This window comes from Cheilinus undulatus, linkage group 3, assembly GCF_018320785.1.
Source record: "Cheilinus undulatus linkage group 3, ASM1832078v1, whole genome shotgun sequence".
Classification (NCBI taxonomy): domain Eukaryota; kingdom Metazoa; phylum Chordata; class Actinopteri; order Labriformes; family Labridae; genus Cheilinus; species Cheilinus undulatus.
In genome coordinates this window covers 31,888,660-31,913,512 of record NC_054867.1, presented here as the reverse complement: position 1 = coordinate 31,913,512, position 24,853 = coordinate 31,888,660, and the positions used below count along the sequence as shown (strand labels likewise).

Sequence of the window (24,853 nt, the reverse complement as noted above, 5' to 3'; positions counted from 1 at the left end):
CTACATCTAGAAAAAACAATTAAAATTAGACAACAATGGCTTAAATTTACAACAAAATAGTACGGGTACACCTCGACAAACCAAAGGTTATGCCACAGCAAGATTGATACCACTCTCATGTATGTGCAATAAAAGGATAATTAGCTTAGCAAAATAAAAAGGGAAAACATCTACTAACTAGAGGCTCTGAAAAACCGCCAAATAGATGTGCTTTCCTAAACTGTTAAAACAAGTTTTCATTTTGATGGGCTTTATCTGCCAGACTATTCTTCTACCTGAAGCAGCAAACAGCATCACCAGATTTGCTGTCAGGATGAGCTTACCAAACAAACAAAGACTCCGAAGAGTCATTGCCTCTGGCCGGAAAGACTTTCTACAGTTAAAGTTATTTTAAGCTAACTTTTTGTCCCTTTGTTCCAGTATTAATTTTACTTTAAAGCCTATATGGACTTTGACTCAAATTACATGCAAACAAACACTCTCATACCTCAGGGTGGAAAGCATGACATGATTCAGGCTTTTTTCTGTCCTTCTGAAACTTCAGTCTGTCACATTTCAGCGACTCGTTGTGTTCAAAGGTGTCAAGGATTAGAATACATCAGGGACAATTCAAAGCATCTCAAACACAAGTGATTAAGTCTGTTTTGAAACTTAACTGTTATGGCACACAACTAGAGAGAAGAAATAAAATGGGCCTTAAAGTCCCTGTAAAGTGATTTAAAAAATCTGTATTTTAGTTTTTTTTTTTTTTTTTTGTATGACAGGCCACCGTGTTATGAACCACCAGACCAAATCTGAGTAATGAAAATGAAGTCTTAGTGTATAAAATCGAGCTTCAGAACAATGAAAAAGAAGGCAATAATATCAGGTCTAGGATGGTGTGGGCATGTCAGCTAAATGAGCTGAGGACACACTCATGAGAAATACAATCCTCTAAAATAAAAAACAAAACAAAACGCTACAGCCTGACAGGAGGAATCCTCTGTCTGTTCTGCTGCAGTGTTACAACTCCCCTTTTTTAAGCTACCAGAGACACAATCACATTTATGTCATTAAAGGCAGACAGTTCAGTGCTAAAAGTCTCAGTTTCATTTTCTCACCTTGTATTAAACTCTTCAGGTGTTCCTAATATTTAATTTTCTGAGTAATGAGAAAGTATGTCTTTTTCCCATTTATGAGACATCTTTGTTGTTAAGTTGCTGCTGAAAACACTGATGTTGCTCTTCTAACAAAAGCCTTCAATGCTCATTAGTATTGGAGGCTTTAATTGTGACCAACTAGACAGGAATTAAACGTGTCTATCATCGAATACTTTACCAAACTTGTGCATAGCTGTGAACAGACAGGAGGGTTTGAACTGTGGCTGCTTTGAGGGAGACAAAGCCAGTCTACTTCTTTTAATCATCTGTCATCACATGTTTACAGCAACCTTATTCCAACATATCTAGTGTGTTAAGATACAAAATGTTGGTTTCACTTTACAGGGACTTAAAGAGGAAAAGAAATAAATCTCACTGTCAGGAACTCAAAATTATTCTCACGATCTTACTAAGAAACGGTGCGCATTATCAAACACCTGTGACTCCTTAAAAAAGGATATACATGATCTCAATGGGATCCATGGTCACTGGAGGAGCACTGCTGCAGTCACACTTGTTATCCACCACAACCATGAAGAGGTTACTGCTGGGGATCTGCTGTATGACAAAAGATCTGCAGAGACACAAACAGATTGAAGATGAAATGTTATTCAATTAGACTGAAAACTGGGGCACACAACTTTTGAGTAAAGTCCATATTCCATGAGGAATATTAGGTCCATATTAAGAGTTATGTCTGTTATTAGTTAACGGAGGTCAACAAGTGAAAAAGTCGTACCTCATACAGCCGTCACAGTCTATGTTGCCTGTTGTTTCTTTGATTGTGCGTTCAGAGACAAAGGCTGGATATTCTGTGTCACATGGCACCATCATGGTTTTACCCCGAGGTCTCTGAGCTGAAGGTTTGAGAATGCAAGTGGAACTGAATGAACCACAGACACTGATAAAGCCACAGATTGACAGAGGAAGTTTCAGGCTCACATTCACGTCTCTTCCTCACAAAAAAACAGCAAAACACCGCTCAGGTGACATGCAGTTACCTTTGACTGTGAAATCTACGTTCCACCAGCTGTACAGGTTGAATTCTAACAGGAAACTTGAGAGAAAAACACAAAAATGTTATTAAAGCCTAGGTTTACAGTGACTTTTGTCAGATAAAATAATAAATATGCTAAAGGACAGGTATTAGTACCTAGTGGTTTGTTTGTATAAAAGGATATAAATAGCTTATAAATACATTAAATGACTGTCTAAAAACCAGAGCCAAATTAAATTGCTATGTAAGGAGTCCTGTAATTTCTTAGCTGAATCACTTGGCTGATTGAATCAAAACAATGCCTAGAAGCTTACCCTCTATCTCTATAACCATTTAGGTCTTATTAAACATTATTAGTCATTTATGATTCCCTTTCATTCAGCAATGCCCTATTCTTTACATTGTAAGATGTTTACATAACGCCTATATCATGGAGTTTTTTTTAGATTTGTGTTTCTCTTACATGACAAGTTCAGTCAGAAGCCACTTGACCACAGAGAAAGGCTGAAAAAGAAAGAATAGTATAACATGTCAGAGTCTGTGTGCTGCATGAAGCCATAATTAACACTGTCTAAAGTTCATAATGAGAGTGCTACACTCAGGACTAGAGGCAAATCCCACTCTTACAGAAATAATCACATTAATCCAGGCCAGACATGAAAAAATCCTTTCCTGACTCATCCCAGTTCTGGTAGAGCAACTTTCGTTCCATCCTGCTTCTTTTTATTAAAAAAACAAAAAAAACAAAACAAAAAAAAAAACACCATGTGGCAATATGCCATTAAAATCCTTGTCTGATTTCGAAAACTAAAAATGAACTTGTCCAATTTGCTCCAGAGCTCTGTCAGCTCTGGCTGCCTTTCTTACATCAGCCATCCCTGCTCAGGGCTTACCTACAGACATATGGAGTGGTCAGCTAGTGGGAAAAGTAGCTCACTTGGTAGGGAAGTCATTGTAAATGAAACTGGTCTGTCCTTATAATGATTCCTGCAGCTGCCTGCTCCTGCTTCCCTCACCTGTTCCATCATGCTCCAAAATGTCAGCATCGATTCTGCACTGACATTTCCTCATACAGTACCAAAAAGTCTGGTAAACATCTGCTCCCAACACCTCTACCTTTAAATCTGATGTTATGTTTGCACACTTACGTCTGATAAAGTGCGAGCGCTGTCACTGCTCCCTGCATACTCTCTGCAAAGTGCCTGATAATCATAGAGTGTGATCCTGCAACACCACCAGAGGTTTTAGTTGATAAATATATAACAACATGACTTTTAAAGTTGGGTTTAATGTGCAGGACTTGGGAAAATGCTGTGTTGAATCTCAGACCTTTTGAAGGACCCCATCTGGAGAAGCTTGTTCATCACAGCACCCTCCACCTCTCCAAAGAAAAGCCCTGTCTGAGAGAGAAGTCAGGTCAGAGTACACAGACACATGGTAAACACAAACAGTAATAATGATGGGAACATGAGAGAAGGAACTGATTTCCATTTGTACAGTGCCAATTTATAAAAAATGTTTTCCACAATGGACAAAGCACTGTGCCATATTTAGCAAAGTTGCAGTGGCAAAGGAAAACCTCTATTTACCAGGCAGAAAACTGCGCATGTTGGCTTTCTGCTGAAGCTGTATTAGGTCTGGAGAATATCTATGGTGCTAAATTTAAGTTTGTCTGCCTGATCAATAAACATTTTATAGGATAGTATCTTTTATGACATGATGAAGTGTGTGACTTCTTATGGTTTTTAAACATTATTGAATCTCTGTGAGCTGGTCTAAGTTTAAAAAATAACAGTCCAACTTTTCAGGCAGACATTACCTGAGACTGCTCCTCTGTGACAAGAATGAAACCGTTGTTGTCGATGAGGTAACAGTTAATATCCTGTCAGAGGAGAGGATAAAAACATTGTGTTGACTAAATATGTTTAGTAAGACAAAAATAAGAACCAAGGGTTTTTGACTCTTCTTACCTCATTATCACAGCTGACGCTGCATTTTCCATCCAGAGCTGTACACTGAGCACAAAACGTATAATTCAGGCTCTTATATATCAGGAGGCTTATAGTGCAGCATGGAGTATGTAGTTACCTGTCTGCAGGCTGTCCAGAACTTTCTCTGAAAGTACTCAAGCTTCATCTGGATTCCCACAGCTGAGACCAAACACAAGAGCTAGTATTAGCTTCAACTTAATCGGCCTTTATTCAGTACGCATGCCAAGGATTTTATACCAGTTCTAAATTTCTTTCAATGTTTCTTCAAAAGACAAAGAAAAAAGACACTTTTTTAAGGATCGGTCGAAAAAGTATTGCCAAGGTGAGCTAGACTACGCAGGTAGACTTCTACCCCAAAAGACTGAGTGCTGTAATGAAATCAAAAGATACTTCAACAAAGTATTTGTCTAGATGTGGGCAAGATGATGCAACTTTTTTTTTCTAAAAGATTTTGGTTATTTGGTTTCATATATCCAAGCAAATTAAAACATTCTTTGCCTGTTTTAAATGGTGAATAAAAAACTGGACTAGGCAAGGATTATGCAAAGAACAAATAGCACAGGAATATATGTATGAACAGTAAATAAATTATAATTACATTTATGGTTTATGGAGGTTCTGACAAACATATGCCTAAAATTTGTATTTAAACTATAAAATAATGTATTATTTGTTGCTAAGTAGTTGTTAATACAATAATTGTTTTTAAGCATTGTATAAATACACCATATATTAATAAGTGGAGTAAGTGTTAACATGAAGATATTGAAATGAAAGGGGTTTTTTTACCTGCAAAAATTGGAGACTTTCTGTCATCAAGCAGCTGAATTGCTGTGCTGGCCAAAACCACACTTTTATTCTCTAAAGCTGAAGGGAAATAACAGAGATAAAACAGTCATTTATCCTGATTACACTTTATCCTCACTAGATGGCGCTCTTTACTCAGCAGTGTCAAGAGACACTGCAACACAGATCCATCTCTTTACAGTAATGGAGTCTGGTCAGAGCTTTTCTACAGCCCGATGACTCTAATAACACTGATATGGGTGCTGTGATGGGACATTTTAGGTTAAGATGGAAAAGCCTGAGTGGGTGCAGTCTTCATTAATAGATAAAGGTGGTAAATGTCCTGCAGAGTGAAGCTGTATTCACTGTCCTGTGGCGTGCAGACAGAACATGAGCCACATTTACAGGATAAAACCTATAAAAGGGCTGCACATCCTATCAGCACAAACCAGTAAAAACCACAATCCATAACTGAGAGAGGCCTGTAGAAATGAACTGATTCAGATGTTAAAATGCTCAAAGACTACAGCAGACAGATGAATTTCTCTAAAGTGCTTGAAGTAATGCTGCACCTGATAATTGAAAGTAGTTTAAGTGTCCTGTGTAATGTGAGGTGCATTTATTTCAGCCTCCATAGACTAGTGTAGTTTTGTGCAGACTCAGGGTCTTTATTTCTTTCCACTTTTGTCCTGTGTACCTGTGCTGAAGGGGATGGAGTAGACGAACGTGCCAGGGACCTGCTCCGCCGCTCTCTTGTACCATAGAGGGAAGTGATCAGCGTTAAACACACCCTCCTTGTCCTCGGCTGTCAGGAAATCTCTGAGGAAGCACACAGAGGGAAGCTGAGACAGGAGGACTGGATTCATTGAGCACGCTCACAGCCTCACGCTGTAAGTAATGATTAGACAAACGCTGAGGAGAATCACTCACTGATTGGAGAGCTGATCCACGGGCACAAACAGTTTGGTTCTTGACAAGCCGGTGCGGGTTCCAAGGAAGGTGATTTCAACTCCTTTGTCTGAGTTCCTGTTGGAGCGAAAAAATGTCTGTTTTGATGTTTTTCCTGTAACATTTTCTGCCAATTTCCAAATACAAAAATACCATGCCATTTTAAATGAAGGTTCTCCTTTGAAATGCAGAGAAAAGGTTGAAAATGGAGATCTACAGATAAAAGGATGCTCTGGGGGAAAATAATGCTGCTCTTATTTTAGAGGCATGTTGTAAAACCATATATTAAAACAATGACACAGTTTAGTATTAGATTGACTCAAAATCCCTTGCTCTTATTTAACAATTTTATTTTATTAGTTGGTCTTAACAGCTTTCATTTCTGATTTTTTAAAAAAATGTAAGGCTAAATCTTTGGCTTTAAACACATTTATACAGTAATGCCACACAGCCCTGTGTATTATCGTCCTGTCTTATCTTTTGATCTTTCACTTTCACATATATTGCACGTTATACTTTATTTTACTTCATACATCACATCATACAGTACTACTCTACACTCTACCTTGTTAAAATATTTACTGTTACACAGCTGCTTACTCGACTTACTTGTTACAACTGTATTAGCTCATAATTTTATTCTTTATTTATCTGATCTACTTGTTTTAATTCACTGTTACCTCGCCTTTGTGCTGTGGCAACACTTAAATATCCCCTCTTGGATCAATAAAGGATTATCTTATCTTATCTTATCTTATCTTAAGGGATGTCAGTATTAATCATGACACCATGAAGGTCCATTATTAGTGCATTCATTTTTTTTGTATCAATTTCATGTTTTTGTTGTCCCTTTAAGCTTAGTAGACAAGTCAAACATTATCTGCACCTTGCATTATCAAACATTTCACTTTTTCACCGTCCTGCTAGTTTCTTTTTCAATAATATAACAAGTTCCTTCTCTACATTTAATTAATGTCTACCTGAAGTTCCGTATAATATCACTAGGGCTGTTAACGTTAACCTGTTAATGTGTGCGATTAATCTGGAAACCTAAAAGCGTTAAAATAATTATGATGCAGATAAATCATATGACCAAGTTTGACCACAACTTCTTCCAGTAGTCTTCCAGCGCACGTTTCCGTGCCTAAGGGCAAAAAGGTGAAAGGGGTGAGTGATGGCAAAGACCAGGTCTGCTTAACATCAGATTTTGATTTAAAAAGCTGCCGAATGGAAGTTCAGAGTTGTGTGTACGCTAACATCAACACAGGATCAAGTTGTGGTCATCAAGCTAATCTGGCAGAGTGCAGCTGACCTGGATGTCAACAAAATGATAGCAACTAAGCTAACTAACGCAATTGTTAAATTGGTTGCCAAAGACTGCAGACTATTAGCATCACTGAAGACGAGGGGCTTCAAGGCAAGCAGTTTACATTTACTTAGCAGCAGATGTCATTTTGTATTTAATGTGTTTTTCTGCCAACTAAGTTTTCAGTTTAGAGATATTATTGCTCAGTGAATGACCATATTGTAATTTATAAACCATTACAACTAAAATGAGATGCTAAATAAAGTTTAAAAACTATAATTTACCATACCTGTACTTCTTTTATCTAAACTAAAATGAAAACTAATGGTAATATTTTAAATGTATGCTTAATTATGATTTATCAAATGAAATGAATGTGATTGGGTTTTTTTTATCATTTATCAGCAATAATTATTATATAAATAAATCCCTTAAGTTTAAGCACAAAAAACCCACAATTTGCAAAACAGAAGCATAAAAAATGCAACTAAAAAGGAGATTAATTGCAAGTTATTATAGAAATCATGATAAAAAATGTATAATTTGACTTTGTTTATTTTCTTGTATCTAAATATTAATAGTTTTATTATAAAGCTCTAGATTGATAAATAATGAAATATTATTGATGTTAAGCATTCACATGTATTCTATGGTAAAAACTCATGTGAAGAACTTAGTATTAGTGCCCCCCGTGGACATAGCTCTTAGTCTTTTCTCTTTGTTGATATTGTTTTCGTATAAACAATGTTTTCTTAAAATGTCATGCATTCAAATGCTGCACTCATTGTCCTGGAAAATGCAAAAACACAAACAAAACAAATTCTTCAGCCTGCTGAAAAATACTTTTGTCTCACACCTATCCAGCTGCAGCAGTCTCAGGCATTAAAAACAACTTTATAGAAATAATATATCATGTTCCCAGTGGCCTTGTTTGTTTTTATCAGTTATAAAGAGGATCATGAGTAATGAATCTGTTTCATAACTGGTTAAACCTCCTCACAAGAATTTTTAAGATTTCTCAAAAACATATCATAGACAAATGTTTACATCAGGACTTATTTTAAGACTGAGTTCTCATAATCTAATTTTGCCTTACACATCTCTGTACGTACATTCATAAAGTGTTTGTGACTCCTTCCACATGGATGTGAAACAACCTTAACATGACTCTATTGTAAATGATCAGGGATGAACTCCACAGTCCTCATTTTTTGCCTCAGTAAACTCTAAAGTTCAGCTGAAGCTAATGTGAAGCTTCAGCAGTTTGACAAATAAAGTCTTTCTAAGTTTAAAACACCCTCCTCATGTTACCTCCCTGCACCGCTGCATAGAGAGGAAACTGTGTCTGTGTGAGCATGACGAGAGGATTTTACACCAAAACAACTAAATGTTAAAGACACACTCTTCATTTTGTTAACTTAGACTGATGAAGACACATTCGAGCTACAACTGAAGTGTGAAATGCATTTTTTAGGCAGAAGGAAGACTGTGGATGTTGTCCATTCCCAGCTACAAAACCAAGGCTTTAAAAAGGATCTATCTGAGGCCTTTAGAAGGAGGAAATTTTATAACAACAGTCCTTTTGATGAACATGGGTATCATATTAGATCAAAATTCTAAAACAAATCGTAGTAAGAATTACAGATTTGAAAACAGGATTTTTGTCATTTCTAAAGGCATCCCTAGAAAGGGGTCCACTTTTGCTGTTTCACAAATGCACAAAACTCAAATTTCTCCAAGATATAGAGGTCAGCAGCATTCGTGCAAATACAAACAGATATAAAACCCCAAACTTTAACAAGGACTTTTCATGACAGCTTTCTGGTGAATTTTCTGCAAGAAGTTTATGCAAGAAAAGTGGAAAAAGGTTCAGAGAATTTCAAAAGAGTGATCAGGTGGGCAGGGGATGATGATGCTGACATCATGCAGCCAGTTCAATTTCAATGCAAGAAATGAGGCCGTCCCATATTCTTTCTGCTCGCTGGTAGATTTTTACACTCGTGTGTTCATACTGTGAATACATACAATGTCGTAAGCTTTTGTTTAAAGGCAAAAATGTTCATTCTAGTTTCAGACTCTATGGCTTCATTGTCTTGTGTTTCCACAGCATCTATTTTACATAATGCCTCATCTCTTACTCTCTCGCCCCCCAGCTCTGAGGGACAGGATTTCAGAGGCAGACTGGGAAAACAGCTTAGACACATTAGAAAGAACAACATACGGTTTGGATTTAAAAATTGTTAATGATCTTTCACAGTTATAATGAAATGTGTTTTAAGCCTTTTTCTCATGTGCAACTTGAAAAGAGAAATTCAGAACAGGCTGCCACTTAAATCTTCCTTTCTCTCCTGTTCACACTTACATTGTGCACAGCGGGAGACTCTGCGAGATGGGAAGGCTAGTCTTTTGGCTACAGAGTCCATCACTAGGATGTTTTTACCTATATATATTGGTGCTACAAGTAAATAACCAAGTAGTGAAGTGGGCCAGCAAGCTTGTAGGTGAGCAACAACTCAACCTATCAGATCTTTATTCTTAACAGCTGCAGCATAAGGCCAGCTCTGTTCTCCATGACTGTTCTCATTCTTTAATTCAGAGTTTCAACTTCTTCACTTTGGCCATCGCTTTGTTGCTCACAAAGGGAGAACAAAACATGTTTGAAAACAACCTTAGAATCATCTAAAACTGTTAGAAAACCCTTTCAGAGCCCCTACACTGATGACATAGTACTGTAAAGAGTATTGAAACTATTGAAACTTACTCTGACTTGTTGAGGGACAGTCCAGTCCAGTAAGCCTCCAGCGGAGCGGTAACCACAGCATCAAACAAAACCTCCTGGATCAGCTCTCTGTCACCTGCAGTGATCAGAAACATCTTTTTCTATATGTCAATATTAACTATGTTTATAACTCATTGTTTAATCTGCCCACATGTTTACAGTGTATGTTTATTTGTCTCAGATGTGTCTTACACTTGAGGTGTGGTCTCTTTCCTGTCATGAAGAGCTTGATGGCTTGAATCTGGGTCAGGTGTCGGTGCTCGTGCTGCTCTTCTGTGTTGCAGTAGGTCCTGTGGTCCAAACAAAGGCCACACTGTTACATCACAGGCCCCCAACATCCCCCTGAACACAGAGGGATAACCTACATATCGCATGAATGCCCACTCCCATAACCCCAGCATTACCATTCATCTGCCAGGGCGACATCTGGCTGTTCCAGATCACGGAGCCCTGAAAAACACAAGTCAGTAACGCTTCAGCAGTGCAAGCCTGGGAGGACGGATACAATAAGACCTCCTAAATGAGCAGGTCAGAGTGACATTTGTCTCACTGGCTTTTGTTAACAGAGCAGATGACGGAGTTGGAGTGACTTACCAGCTTCAACGGACACATTTCCTCTAAAGAAGTATTTCCCATGACCTCTGGAGAGAGCAACCCCAACACTGGAGGAGAGAATCACCCTATTAGTTTACACTGGACTCTGATAGAGACAGAAACTCATTTTTTGAGAGAAATCAAACTTTTCCTCCACCTGAATGGAGTTCCTTTTATGTCAGTGTAGTAATAGTCATTATGCATCTTCAGGACACGCCTCTAAAGAAAGCAGAAGAAGAAGCGTGGGTTAATTTGCCCCTTTAGTTTCAGTGAGACACAGCCTGAATCCCACACCCCACACTCATGGACTTTGAGGCACATTCCCAGTAAAGCCGGGTGTACACTGAGTGATTTCCTTCTGTACAGTCTAGGTGGAAAGTAAGCTCCTACTGTGTGACTGAATTGTTGAGCACACACATTGTGCACGATTTATGACTTGAGTGCTCAAACTGTAGAGAAACTGGGACAGACTATGACAAATATCAGTAAGTTTCCTTTGAAAAGTCTCACTGATGGAGCATTAAAGTCTGTTTAACCTGATTCTAATGCTTAAAGCGGCTACAAAAAGCAACAAAACCTGTCTTGCCATCTCTCTCCGCCCAGCAAACACAACTAGCAGCTAAATAAAAAGCATTTCAGGTCAGCTGGTGGTCTGCAGTTGGGTCTTTTCCTGATTGTTTCTATTCTTTATAATAGTTGGACAAGACATTCAAAAGGCACTCCTGCTGTTTTCATGGTGGTTTCACACAGGGTTGATACACACTTTAAAACATGGAATTTAAGACTTTTTAAAACCTGAACTGAGAAAAATTTTAATTTTGTGAGGCCAAAATGAGGGGCGTGTGGGGTTTCTGGGTACATCTGACCAAGACTGAATTTTCTGATTTAATGCATTGTTTAATAAATGCCTAATGGTGTGGGCCAAATACGTTTTTGGTCATAAATGTCCAACTTTAATGGTTTCTGACACATTTAAATCCTCTATTCTATCAATAAACAGTAAACTGATACTAATCAACATATTTTCGTAGGTGTGCTGATCTGATTCTAATTATCAAAAAGGATAACAACATGTAGGGTCTATAATGCTCATGGTGAAACATCTCACAGTATGTCTGATCTTTGCAGGGTCAAGCTCGACACATGTCAACGCACAACTGTGTTGCTCACCAGCTAAGGTCAAGCTCGACGGCATGCTTTTGTCCGGGCTTTTTTACAACTGCAAACATGCCCTTTTGAGGATTTTCTGGCCATTCACAGCACAACCAGGGACTTGTGGCAACCCTAACTACCTGCCCAGACTGTACTCAGCCTAGACTGAGCTTACTCACCACATCCACCTGTTACTCCACCCTACAAGTTTGGACTTTGTTATTTATTTTTCAAAAGACTAATTTCCTATGTCCCTATTAACATGCAAGGACATCCAGAGCACTAGAGCATTGTGTCAATCCTTCTCCCTGCCTGATGGTGCCCAAGGCAGCTACTTGCCACATCTAGGCTATACTGCAGCCACATTTTTGGCCCAAACATGCCTTAAATTTATGCACACTGCTGTATTCTTACTGTATATTAAAGCAGCACTTTATAAAGCTTGAAAAAAATCTATAAATGTAATCAACGCAAGCATAGACTAGACAGTAGCCTAGTTCATTACTTTTGTGGCTCTCTATAGCACGTTTGAAGAGTAACATCAACAAACATTTTACATTCATGTTATATCTTACTTCTAATTGTTTGCTAAAACAACTGAATTAAATAGATATCATACATACAGGAGGTAGTTTTTTCCTTATTTAATGCTATATCCTGTTTAAAGGCTGTGTGCTATCATGATAGTGTGTCCCATCACTCCTTTTTTATACCATCAGAACCCCTCACACACTCATGCACTATAGACCTGATGCCTTTAAAGTCCATGAGAGCTTAGGCCTCAGGGTGGATATCAGGATTGGGCCAAAGAGGATGGCTTTATTTGATAGAGAGCCATTAAACATGTTTATCTGCAGTCTCACCCCTCGATCCACTGTCTTCTTCACCTCCATGGAGAAAGTCCCCGTCCTCCTGTTCACCATGGCATTGCGGAGCTGGGAGATAAAACACACAGACTCTCAGACAATTAACAAGTCAAGGGATGATCCTCTATCTAGTCTGTACAGCCTGTATGTGTCAACAGGGTTACAGAATGATCATGTTTAGTATTAGTGTCTATACAAGTTAATGGCTGTGCAGTTTAATAGCAATGTGAATCTGTCAGCTGCAGTCACAATGCTTAACAAAGTGTATTTTTTCATTTTGAACACATTTAATTTGCAATTAAGAACTAGATTTAGATCATTTTTGTGAGTAAAATGCTATAAGGGGCTTTAAACTTACAATATCATCTTTGTCTTCCCACTCCACTTCAGACAAATCCACGCTGCTATAGTTTGGCTTCCTCCTCTTCTGACCCTCCTGATACTGCACATAATAACACAATACACACCGTTTAATAATCCTTTTTGTGTAATAAAGTCTTCATTTAAAACAAAAACCTTCATGATATTAGCTAGTCAAGCCTGACTTAAATGCTAAAGCTGCATGACATAATTTTCAATACAAATAAATATGTATAAATGTGCTTAGAAAAGCTTCCCTTTGCTCCATTGTTTGTGCTTCAATATTAAAATGAAGACTTGCTGTATGCTTTGATTTATCAAGCTTTTTTGGAGGTTTTTGCTGTGTAATTATTCACCAAATCGTCCGTGAAATTAACACTGTCAGGTAAATTAAAAATAATTTAAATGATTGATAGGAAATCCACGCTCAAACATGTCGACATCAGAGCATTAAACTGTACATGTCAAACTCTGCTTATGTACGTCATCTGCTCCACAAGAGACAACAATCACCGACTACAACCACAGCACAGTCGGAGCCACAGAGAGACATTCACAAAATACCTACACATACACCAACATTACACAAACAGAAACGGTGGCACAGAGAGGAATAGCACTAACACTGGCACACACAGATCCACTAGCACAGCCAGAGCTCCTGAGGAACCAGAGTTCCCCGTGTGAGCGGCTGTGCTCTCTGCCAGTGAGTGTTAAGTTACCTCTGGGAAACCTCAGGCCGGCCAGCCCTATGAGTGGCCTTTATCCCTGCATGCATACATCAAAGGAGAAGGTGGGGATTACAGACTATACAAGCCCATTCAGCCTCCTAACCAGATTTCACATTTGTCTCTGTGTGCCTTTGTTAACAGAGGCTTTCACTTCATTATGCATTCATTTACATGGACAAAAACAAAAAGGAAAAATCAGGGTCAAGTCTGGGAATGCTATGACACTACTGAGCTGTAAAAGTTACGCCAAGAGGCAAAGTTACCAAAGGTCTGAGGTCCGGGTGAGTCAGGATGTAGCCGTTGTTTGTGATAGCAAATGCATACCCATGGATCCCTAACTGGAGGCACAAAATAAAAAGCACAAGGAAGATATTTTTCAAAAAAGTGTAAATTTGTAACTTCATTTATTCAAAGTAAAAGTAGGAGAACAGCTGATTGTACCATATGTTTGGGAATGAGCTTCATCAGCTCCTGCAGAGGGATGTCTGTTCCTACCACCCCCAACAGAATACCCTGGTTCTTCTGCATGAGAGGATTCAAAACACAAATAAACAACTTTGGATGAAAACTGCATGAATATTCAATCCCTTAGCAGTTGTTGGAAGAAGTACTCTGGTGCCCAACTTGTGTAAAATTAAGCAGCATCACACTTGTGGTCATGATGTTGAACTGACAATCAGCACTGCTGTGATTTGGTTGTAGGCACGAGGCTGCAGGCTGAGTGCCAGAGATAATCACAGCTGTGCTGCCTGCTACTCAGTATAACATCACAAACTGGAGCCTTATATTGCTTTTGTACAACAGCTTTACAAGCAGCAAACAGAACCAAAAGTTAAAGTGAAAAATCTATTTATTTTTCAACCAACTAAACCAGTACCATCACTGAGGGTTGCCTGACTTTATGTTAGATTACTAGTACAGTGTTCAGAACTTAAAGGTCCCAATGATGGGCAGTGGTTTAGCTCAGTGAATAGAGCAGGCGCCCATATACAGAGGTCATAGTCCTCAATGCACTGGTTGCAGTTGATTCCTGGTCTCAGCGCTGTTTGGTGAATGTCTACCCCAATCTCCTTTCCAAAATATTTATTATCTTCATTTTAATGGCCAATTTTAGCCAGGCTTACACAGTATTTTGACTTTTCCTAACTGCATGTTAACATACTGACATACCGTTTCATTCTTTGTGCTGAAAACAGGCATGGCCACTGTCGTCATCAGACTAGGGCCTGATTTGTCGTTCAACTGTAAAAAGAAAGAGACATTTCTGACATATAAATGCTGCTGGTTTATCTAATAAATTGAACTTAAACGGGTTTCAGGTTAAACCATGACTGCATCATCTTGGGCTTGTAAGCATCAGAAAAAAGAAAAAAAAAACGAAAACAAAGAAAAATAAATCTACATCAGGATACCATTACTATTCAAACAAAACTAGACTACAAATCATTTCTTAAAGGTAAAGTTTTTTTTTTTGTTTTTTTTTTTTAAGTTTGGTTGTGTGAGGTGCTGGGCAATAGTAGTGGCATTAGCTTTTAGAGATTTCATCGAGTGCTGCCCCTTTAAGAAGACTGGCTGGTTGTACCAGCAGGAAAGCTAGACTACACAGCGCTATAGACAGGTGCATGGATAGAAAGATAGCTACTTTATTAATCCGAGGGAAATTTAAAATAGGTACAGTTGCTGCACATAACTAAGTGAGTTCAAGGTCAGCCTGTAGACTCGGACACAAAAACACACTTTGACAATAGCTGAAGCTTGCATCAGGCTCTATGGGGGAAAAAGACCCTTAAAAAAATTAATATAACACACAATCAAGCAAACATTGTTTTGCCCATCTTAACCTAAAACTTGCTAAAGTACGCAGAGCATCTCTACCCATCTGTAGCGCTGTATAGTCTATGTTCTTCATGCATAAAAATCCCTTAAGGCAACTGCAATTATGATTGCTAAGTAATTTATACAACCCAACTTCAAAAATATAGAAATATCCTGTTAATCAGAACCATAAACCATTAAAAACGCCACACAGCTACATACACAGCTAAGGAAAACATTAAGTAAAGTCTCAAATTAACCCATACAGACCAGATATAAGGTTTGTGAGGGTTTACCTTCAACACCTGATGCAATGTCAGAGTGTTATGGATTATTTTTGTTTAAAGACATGTGGCAGACAACCTGAAGTCGGATTCTCTCAAATGCAGACACAGAAAGGATGAAGGATGAAAATGTTTTTAAAGTTGAGCAGTGATAGAGAGGCTGGCTGCAGCAGCAGTATTTTAGACTACAAGAACAACAATGCTTATAAACCTGTTTATGATGTAAAGAGACTCTGGAATGGAGAGGATTTGATTGATGATTGATCGAAAAATGTTAACAAATATGGCAAAGGCAATTTTTGGAAATTAAAACCAAGGTTATAAGCATCCAAATGTTTTTGAAAATATTTCATGTCTCTTTCTGCAACTGAGACTGGGAAATTCTGTACAGTTTTTCCAGAATAATACCAAGTTTTTTAAGGTTGTTTTAATGAATACTTGTGTTTTAGAGGGTTTAAATGTGATTGGAGATCTTAATTAGCTAACACCTCAAACCACATTTAGTGGTTTGCACCAAAGGTGGCATAATCATCAGCAATGTGAATGAAAAGTGAATGAGAACATGTCTGGACACATTGTAGTATTGACTGAAAATCACTCCACCTAATATTGATTTCAAAACTCTTTCTAAATCTTAACATTTTTCTGCTGTTTAAAAGTGAACATTAACCTTTAATTTAGTTTTTGATATCTACAAACACTGCATCTTTATGTTTTCTTTACTAGTTGTTATTTTCTGCAACTGAAAGGCCTTTATGATGAAGTTTTGTAATTCATAACTGGAAAAACTATTGTAAACACTGTTGTAATTTTTGATTTTACTAATACTTGAGCACAACGTAGAAAAACAAACAAGAGGAAAACCTATTTATTAGCAGTTGTCCTAACTTTCTGAGCTGGATCCTTACTTCTTTATATATATTGCTGGTGTAAGGCCAAAATCTTTTATTTTCATTTTTCATGGTTTTGATTTTTTCCCATAAATCAGTGCTGCAGTCACCCTTAACATCTGTGAGGGGTTTTTTTTCCCGCAAATTTCTAAAAAACAAAAACTGTCCAAATATACTGAATATGACCATTCAGTGTTAAACTAATTGAAAAAATACTGTTTTATATCCATTCCCTGAAAAGTGGTGATTTTGGAGATACTAGGTTTTGGCCTGACACCAGTGGTATTCTACTTTCAATAAGCTCAAGGTCTCACTAATGGGTGCATTCTTAATTATGTTACTAATGCTATTCACACAACAGGGATAAATTATGTTTTCTCTCTCTCTCTTTCCTAGTGGTCAGTTTTCCTATGGACAGTGTAACTGACATGACATTAAGCTGAAATGTTGGTATAGCTAAATGATGAGGTTTTATCATTCAGGGTGGAATCAAGAAAACTCTAAACTGCTGATGGCTTTAAAAGAAAAACACAAAAACGGCTCAAAATGAACATTAATCTTTATCCCTGCTTTGAGCATTTTGTATTTTTCCAGAGTCTCTACTGGAGTAGTTTCATTCTTTTATATTGAATATAATAAATACTCATTTGTAAGAACTGATTAAAGAAACATGAATTCTCACAGAATTCAGCCATATGTTGTTAAATCTGAGCTGATTGTCACGCCAGGCTCAGCGGAGGAGACGAGGTCAGCTCTGCACCATGAAGGCTGACATAATTAAGCACATGAGCGCTCCTAAAGTAGGTCTGCTATTCCCTCACCTCGTCAGTCAACACAGCTGAGTGCCTGCGTGTGCACGTGATGTCCGTTTGTGTATGTGCAAACGAGCTGTGAGCTGCAGTGTGTGCACCAGCTGAGTTGACAACATGAAGAATGTTGGCTCCTTAAATTCATCACAACACACAATGGAAGAGGAAACTGGACTGCTTAACTACACACGCACACACACACAGGTTTACCCACGGACACCTAACCACCACCACCTCCTTTCTCTCCCTTTCTCTCTTTCTTGGTCGCCCCTCCAATGTCAGTTTTATTACGGGCTTTAGGAGATAAAATGCAATGATCCACAGAATGATGAATGGTGTGTCTGAGCCTTAGATACAAGAGCACACACTCCAGAGGACAATCTCACATCCCTCCTGTGTGAGTGTGAGTGTGCATGCTCATTGTCTCCATATTGAGAAGTATAATAAATGCTCCTCTTCTGCTCTGCCCCTCACAGGGAATAGCTTCTCCTCACTTTAGACTTCCAAGAAACCAGTAAAGCCTGATGTGAGGAGAAGCAATAAGCTGCTGTTTAACCTCTCAAGTCACTTCTACTTTAAACATTATAACTCAAATGTGCTGAGCGCCTCAGGACACTTTCAACTATCTGTCCAAAATCACCTTTCCAGCACTAGAATTCATTAATACAAATATAACAAACACATTATGTATTTTATTAATATATATTCCTAAATATATTCTGAGAGCTGTTAAAAATTAGATTACATGTAGGTGTTTACCTTGTGAGCCATGGAAAGCTTTAAAGGAAGAAAAAGCATTTAATCAAAGATTAATTCATTAATTTTAAACCTTAATGCTGAACAGAGACATTGTGGACACAGATGTACATGAGGAAGAGGATCCATGGGGTTTAATGAAGCTCATAATGAGGGAATTTTCCAGCAGCGTAAAGAATGATGACAAGGCAAGAGGCACATATGTGCACACATTTACAGTATTCAACAGCTATGGAAAAAAATAACACGAATATCATCAAATATTACACAATATGAACAAGCAAACACAGATTGATGATATTTTTTAATGGTTTTGTTGTGTCATTAAACATACAGGCATGCAGTTTTACTCAAACATTCACTGAGAAAAAGGAATAATTATCTGGACAGCCACAGAAGTTCAGAAATACTCACAGCACTGTCCACGTAAGCCTCAGTCCACACTGTGTCGTGTTCATGGTCGATGACCTTTGGTCGGCTCATCACGTGAAGATACCTCATCACGTTCTCCTGAACGTCTGCTAGTGTGGAGATCTGACTGAAATACCCTGAAATTTAATGCATACAAACACAAAGTTTACAGTGTGCTACAATGAGGCACAGAGCACAACTTGAACATTTCTGGCGTCAAACATTGTTCTTTCTCACTGGTAGTGATGAAGAGATTATTGTGATGGACAATAATACAAAACTTTGCATAGGATTGCTTTGTGGTAGAGTTGTCACGATATCAGAATTTTTAATTTGGATACAATACGAGTAAAAATTAAACAGTAATGGTTATTACGACACTAAAAACATACAAAAAAATACTGTTTATACTAATGGAAGGGAAAAAAATGTAATTTTCCTAAAAACAATGTAAAGGGCCTAGAAAAATCAAATATTTCCTTTAAATCATATTAATAAACAGGTCTGTTATCTCTGTTTTTTTCATATTTAGGTCATCTTATGATTTTCAGTGTTTGAGAAGAGTTGTGAAGCTGGCATCAGTCCACAGGTCAGGATGTAGAGAAAAACTTTCAGGGATCAAGAGACATAGCTGTCTCTCTCCACTGCTCTCTGTTTGTAACAGACACCAACATTAACGCTAAAGGGGCTAAATAAAATGTATTTGCTAACCAGTAAATCAAACCGTTGGTGAGAACAGAGGCTGTGGCTGAGGATGGAGTGGAGAGGCATGAGAGAGGTAAGCCTTCTGCCTAGATCAGACAAAATCCTGAATTGTCCTTCATGTCTTTGCAGAGATGTTGATGTAACTTTTTTAGAGTGTAACTGCTGTAAAACAATCAGGAATCAACATCTCTCTCCATAAAACGACTCAGTTTTAGCAGCAGGACTCCAGCACTCGCCCTCCTTTCATTGCCAATAGCTCTGCTCTCTCTCTCTCTGTCCATTAGTCGCATCTTGTATCTGTTTTTACTTCAAAACTTTCGCACTTTCAGTACTATCAATCGTTAAAAAAAATTTATATTGGTTTTTTTTTTTACCGTTGTTGTACCGAAAAAATTTAGAAGTATCAAAAATTTTGACAAACTTACATTGGTGTATGCACAGACAGAATTTCAATGGATGTTTAGTTTTATAGTCCCTGTACATTTGTGTCTAAAAACACTAGATCAGGTTGCTGTAAACATGAAAACATTGAGATCTATGTGTGACTGAATTTTGGATTTAGATCGTTAGAAAGTTGTCTACCTCTTTCTTGGCTAGGATTAATTTGGGCAGGGCAAATGTAGCATCCCATAATGCTAAGGGGAATTATCCCATCCCCTAATACAACAAGGATATAAAACCACTGAGCAACGTCTCTTAATACAGTCTGTTGTTAGTCGATGTCACAGCCTTCATTGAAAACAGCCAGCTAAATGCTGTGGTTTTGTTCATTGTGAGGTAAATTTGCCAAATCTATCAGCCAAAGTGACCTATGGATCATTAAAAGTGTCATAACAAGGAGATTTGTGACAGAAAAAAGACGTCTTTCTCTGCTCTGACAGAAAGGAAGGCAGCTGTGCTCTGGCTATAGTGCACTGTAAGGTCAGGGGGCAGGCTAATTGCTGGAGTGCTTGTCTACTTTTCGCTTGAACAAGGCACAGCAGTAACAGACATCTTACCTGCTGAATATGTGTTTTAATCAATATTTCACTTGTCTTTAGTTTTGGATGATTAAAAGAAGCAGGTTGTGGCTTTGTCTTTCTCAAAGCAGCAACAGTTCAACCCCTCCTGTCTTTTAGCACAGTAGTGTTAAAGTTAATTAAAGTATCTGATAATAGACTCGTTCTGTTCCTGCCCAGTCTGTCACAATAAAAGTCTCCAATGCAAACCATCATTGAAGACTTTTATTTCAAAGAGGAGCAACATCAGGAAATTAAGTGTTTTCAGCAGCAATTTAACAACAAAGATGTCTCATAAACGAGAGAGAAACATCACTTCACACAACTCGGAAAATGAGATATAAGGAATACCTGAAGTGTGAACTACAGGATGAGAAACTGAAACTTTTGAGCTCTAATCTGTCTCTCTGTCATGACATAGCTGGGACTGTTTCTCTGTTAGCTTAAAAAAGAGAGTTGTAACATAGCGGCATAGCAGACAGATGATTCCTCCATCCCAGTTGTTGTATCTTTTAAAATGTGAGGGTCTCACAGGCTGGTTTCATCACATCCTGCACCTGAGACCCTGTTGTGCTGTGCATATATGAATTGGCAACTCAGGAAGGTATCAGCAGTGCAAGTGTAAACAGGGAATTTCATAATATATGGAATTAAATATACAAATATTGGGGAATTCAATGAAGCAGACGCTTCAAATGAAACAAATACTCTGACAGTACAGTACTTATTTAAATGTCCTCCCCCTGCGTGCTGATGTCCCTGACATTACTGAGTGACACGCATCACTGTCAGCTCTTGCTGTGTGTGACAATGCTGTTGTTTGGGGCTCGTCCCCCTGCAGTCCCCCTATGATCTGTTTTCCTGGCTGTGACTTTCCCTTCCAGAGGGCACTGATGTGGAACGCTGACACGTGGGAGCCATCAGCAGCGAGCGACCGAGGGGGAGATGCTCTGACAGGAAGAAGGATTAGAGCAGATTGACCTCTGACACCCCTCAAGTGCCACTTCATTGCCTCCTGGCAGAAGAAATCTGAGCCAGCACTCACACACATGAAAACACACAGCTTGCAAATACACAACCAAAACCACATGGATACCCACACTTCCTCCACCTATCACATTACTCCACAGAAACAGCGTCAGATCATATCTGACACTCTGACACAAAGCTGTCCTCACCAGTGTTCATCAAAAAGTCTCAAACCTTTGTTGGCACAAGCCATCCATTTTAGGTTATCAGCAAATGCAGACTCTCGTCCAATCAGGTAGGGGAATATCCGCACCTGTGCAGAGGACACACAGATGACAACAGTTTCAGAGATGTTAAAAAAAAAACATGCAAAGTGATGCATCTCTTCAGTACTTATCTTCCTGTCCTGATTCTATCTGGAGGAAGTCGCTGCATGTTTTAACATCCTCATGAGGAAACGCAGAGCAGCTCTCTCTTCTATTCTCTACCTTTATTTCTGTCCATTCTGTCAGCATAAAACAGTAGGAATTTTTCCAGTTCTGCAGTTAAATTAATTTTCTTTGCTGGAGGTTGTGCATGAGGGCATGTTCCTCTGTCCTTTTAAAGAACGCTGTGTGACACTTTGCCAAACGTGCACGGCTCATTGGCTCCAGATGCTTTGCTAAGCATAAAGCATATAGAAAAAAACACTGAATGACTGCCATATAGCAGCCCTGAGGGCGTGTTTGGAGGGGGTGGGGGCAGCTCTCCAAATACTGGCCTGTACCCTGCCAAACACTGCCAACACACATATGCTCAGCAGGACTGAACAAAAGGGCCCTGAGCTGTTATTTTTATGGCTCTGTGAGTGGCACAGAAGTCCATTTCATTTCATTTGGGTCTCACAAAGAGAGGCCAACAAAAGAATTTAAACAGTCGAGGAAGAAATGAGAGCAGCCAGCATGAGGGGGGAAAGATAAGGGACTTTGAGACTCAGCTGCATGTACATACTTCATACTTTGTCCTTGAAAGCAGATTATTTCCATGTTTTATTTCTCTTAGGGGAAAATATTCCCCTGCTATGTGTCAGCACAACATCACATAAACATTGATTGCATTACAGAGTTATGAGAGGTTATAGAGTAAAAAATTAATTTCCCAAAACATTAAGCGCTGGCTGGCAGAAAGGATTAAAATCTACATCTGCCACCGCTGTAAGAAAAGTGCCAATTGAGCAAAAAAATCAGAAAAAAAATCTGTAATACTTTAAAAAATGAAATCAGAAAAGGGGATAGAGAGGCTCACCTTTCTTTCTGGCCAGTTGTACCGCTCAAAAACATCTTCATACATTTCAGTCGCCCCGTCTGTCACCAGCATGATGGCCTGGCTGCACACGCTGCCATGTCCAGTCTGATTAAACTGCAGGAAGAGAAAAAAACATCCTTTTATTTGGAACAACAAACTGTGCTTACGATCTCTGTTTCCACTGTACAGGATGATGTTGTCTGATATGGCTGATGTGAAGCCATTTATCAATAAAATACTGATCATAACTTTGTAAATACTTAGAGGTGTGTGTGTTCAGAAGATGCATGGCGGTAATTAAGTGCTTTATTGACCTGTAACAGAATGAATGTGAAGAAAGAGCAGCACTCAGAGACACATTCACAGGAGTAAATCTGCTGAGCTGTTCTCACATCCCACAGTCAGAGCATGGATGATTTTTTTCACAATAAAATGTTAGATGTTAATCTTTTTTCTGCTGTCTCTGAGGATCATGTAGGATGAGAAGATGTGTATGATGGGAAGATGCACAAAATGAGTCTGGTTCTGCTCGAGGTTTCTGCCTGGTTAAAGGCAGATATTTTCTTGTGACTGTATCGTTGTTTCATGTTGCTTAGTGCTGAGCTCATAGTGGATTAATGTTGGGTCTAATAAAACATATTAGGGTAAAGTCTAGACCTGCCCTCTTTTTAAAGTATCTTGAGATAACATTTTCATGAATTGTCCATGCATCCATTATCTCCCACTTATCTGGGGCCAGGTCGCAGTGGCAGCAGGCTAAGCAAGTCCACCCAGACATCCCTCCTCTCTCCCCAGTAACATTTTCCAGCTCTTCTTGAGGGATTCTGAGGCCAGGCCAGATAAGATATATAATCCCTCCAGAGAGGCCTGGGTCTACCCCAGGTTATCCTTCCAGTTGGATACACGCGGAAGACCTCCACAGGGAAGCGACCAGTAGGCATCCTGATCAGATGCCCAAACCACCTCAACCGGCTCCTTTTGATGTGAAGGAGAAGCAGCTCTACTTTGAGAACCCTCTGGATGTCTGCACTCCTCACCTCATCTCTAAGGCTATGCCCAGACACCCTCCAGAGGAATCTCATTTCAACCACTTGAATCAAAAATCTTATTCTTTTGGTCATTGCCCAAAGCTCATGACCATAGGTGAGGGCTGGAACGAAGATCAATTGGTAAATCAAGAGTTTTGCCTTGCGGCTCAGCTCTGTCTTCACCAAGCTGGTACAGTACGCTTGCAATACTGCTCATGCTGCACCAATCTGCCTGTCAACTTCGCGGTCCATTCTACCCTCACTCGTAAGAAGACCATGAGATACTTGAACTCCTTCACTTGAGCCAAAGACATCCTCTTTCTTGACAAATAAGGACTGATTGGATTAGTTCATTGAAATGACTTATTGAGGAGTATAACTGGTGAAATTTCATTCAGTCAACACATTAGCTTTTGTATTTGAGTGCCATTGTCTTTAGTGACTATGAGGCTGTGACACTGCAGAGACAAGAAAGAACAGGAGAAAGTAGTCATTAAAAGAAATAAAGAAAGGAAAATTGACAAAAACACAAAAACAGGGTTTTAGAGTTCCTGTGAGGAGACTAACATCTATCTCTTTCTGAACTTATCCCATAGGTTTATATTCTTTAAAACAATACTTCTTATGCCCCCATGCTACTCTAGCCAAGGCCGAGGCATTATATTTTTATGTAAGTGTACGTGTACTAGTTTACTATTTTATCTTAAGAATGCTGAGAGATTTTCTTCAGTCTTTGCACTAATATTAACTGTGCCACAAGAATGATTGAACATGCACAAACTTGTTCAATCACTTATTCAATCAATCATTCTGTGACAAAAAAAATCTTTGGATTTTTATATTTTTACAAGAAAAGTCAGTGCACTTCTTTGCATTGGCTCTTTTTACACCATTCTTTAGAGGAGTTCCTGTCTGTAGTGACACAGAGGGCCCCATCACAGGCTCTCCGTCTCTATTTCTCTTCATTATAAGCTATTCAGGTTGTCTACGTAAGTGCTAAGGCATGCACAGTTTGACACAGCATGACAGGATGGCTGAACAGCCTGCCATTGGTCAACATCCCCTCACAAAACATTCTGGGAAGACAATAGGCATTTAGCTTTAGCTGATAGCAGCAGAAATGACCAAAAATGGAGTAAAAGTGGGAAAAAGACATTCAATGTCAGATTTACTGGTTTGGATTTACCCTGTGTTCCTTTTTTTGTAGTAAAGTTGTAGGTCATAACTGTGATAATGTCACAAAAAGATGGATGCC

General features: G+C 38.7%; 1 protein-coding gene across 1 annotated transcript in view; it reads right to left on the bottom strand.

The window, feature by feature from the left end:
* The window catches only part of cacna2d3 (calcium channel, voltage dependent, alpha2/delta subunit 3), a 50,238-nt gene that overhangs the window by 487 nt on the left and 24,898 nt on the right, over positions 1–24,853 (bottom strand). Inside the window, exons 12-38 of the mRNA XM_041783282.1 lie at positions 22,571–22,684; positions 21,521–21,599; positions 18,618–18,751; positions 18,207–18,224; positions 14,820–14,891; positions 14,091–14,171; positions 13,913–13,987; positions 12,917–13,000; positions 12,556–12,627; positions 10,698–10,759; positions 10,541–10,608; positions 10,351–10,396; positions 10,139–10,236; positions 9,929–10,022; positions 5,844–5,939; positions 5,611–5,732; positions 4,917–4,994; positions 4,225–4,286; positions 4,107–4,151; positions 3,956–4,018; positions 3,466–3,536; positions 3,285–3,360; positions 2,600–2,640; positions 2,141–2,196; positions 1,879–1,996; positions 1,601–1,713; positions 488–570 (exon numbers count right to left, since the gene is read on the bottom strand). Coding sequence (XP_041639216.1) covers positions 488–570; positions 1,601–1,713; positions 1,879–1,996; positions 2,141–2,196; positions 2,600–2,640; positions 3,285–3,360; positions 3,466–3,536; positions 3,956–4,018; positions 4,107–4,151; positions 4,225–4,286; positions 4,917–4,994; positions 5,611–5,732; positions 5,844–5,939; positions 9,929–10,022; positions 10,139–10,236; positions 10,351–10,396; positions 10,541–10,608; positions 10,698–10,759; positions 12,556–12,627; positions 12,917–13,000; positions 13,913–13,987; positions 14,091–14,171; positions 14,820–14,891; positions 18,207–18,224; positions 18,618–18,751; positions 21,521–21,599; positions 22,571–22,684 — 2,121 coding nt within the window. The remainder of the gene's footprint in view (positions 1–487; positions 571–1,600; positions 1,714–1,878; positions 1,997–2,140; positions 2,197–2,599; positions 2,641–3,284; positions 3,361–3,465; positions 3,537–3,955; positions 4,019–4,106; positions 4,152–4,224; positions 4,287–4,916; positions 4,995–5,610; positions 5,733–5,843; positions 5,940–9,928; positions 10,023–10,138; positions 10,237–10,350; positions 10,397–10,540; positions 10,609–10,697; positions 10,760–12,555; positions 12,628–12,916; positions 13,001–13,912; positions 13,988–14,090; positions 14,172–14,819; positions 14,892–18,206; positions 18,225–18,617; positions 18,752–21,520; positions 21,600–22,570; positions 22,685–24,853) is intronic.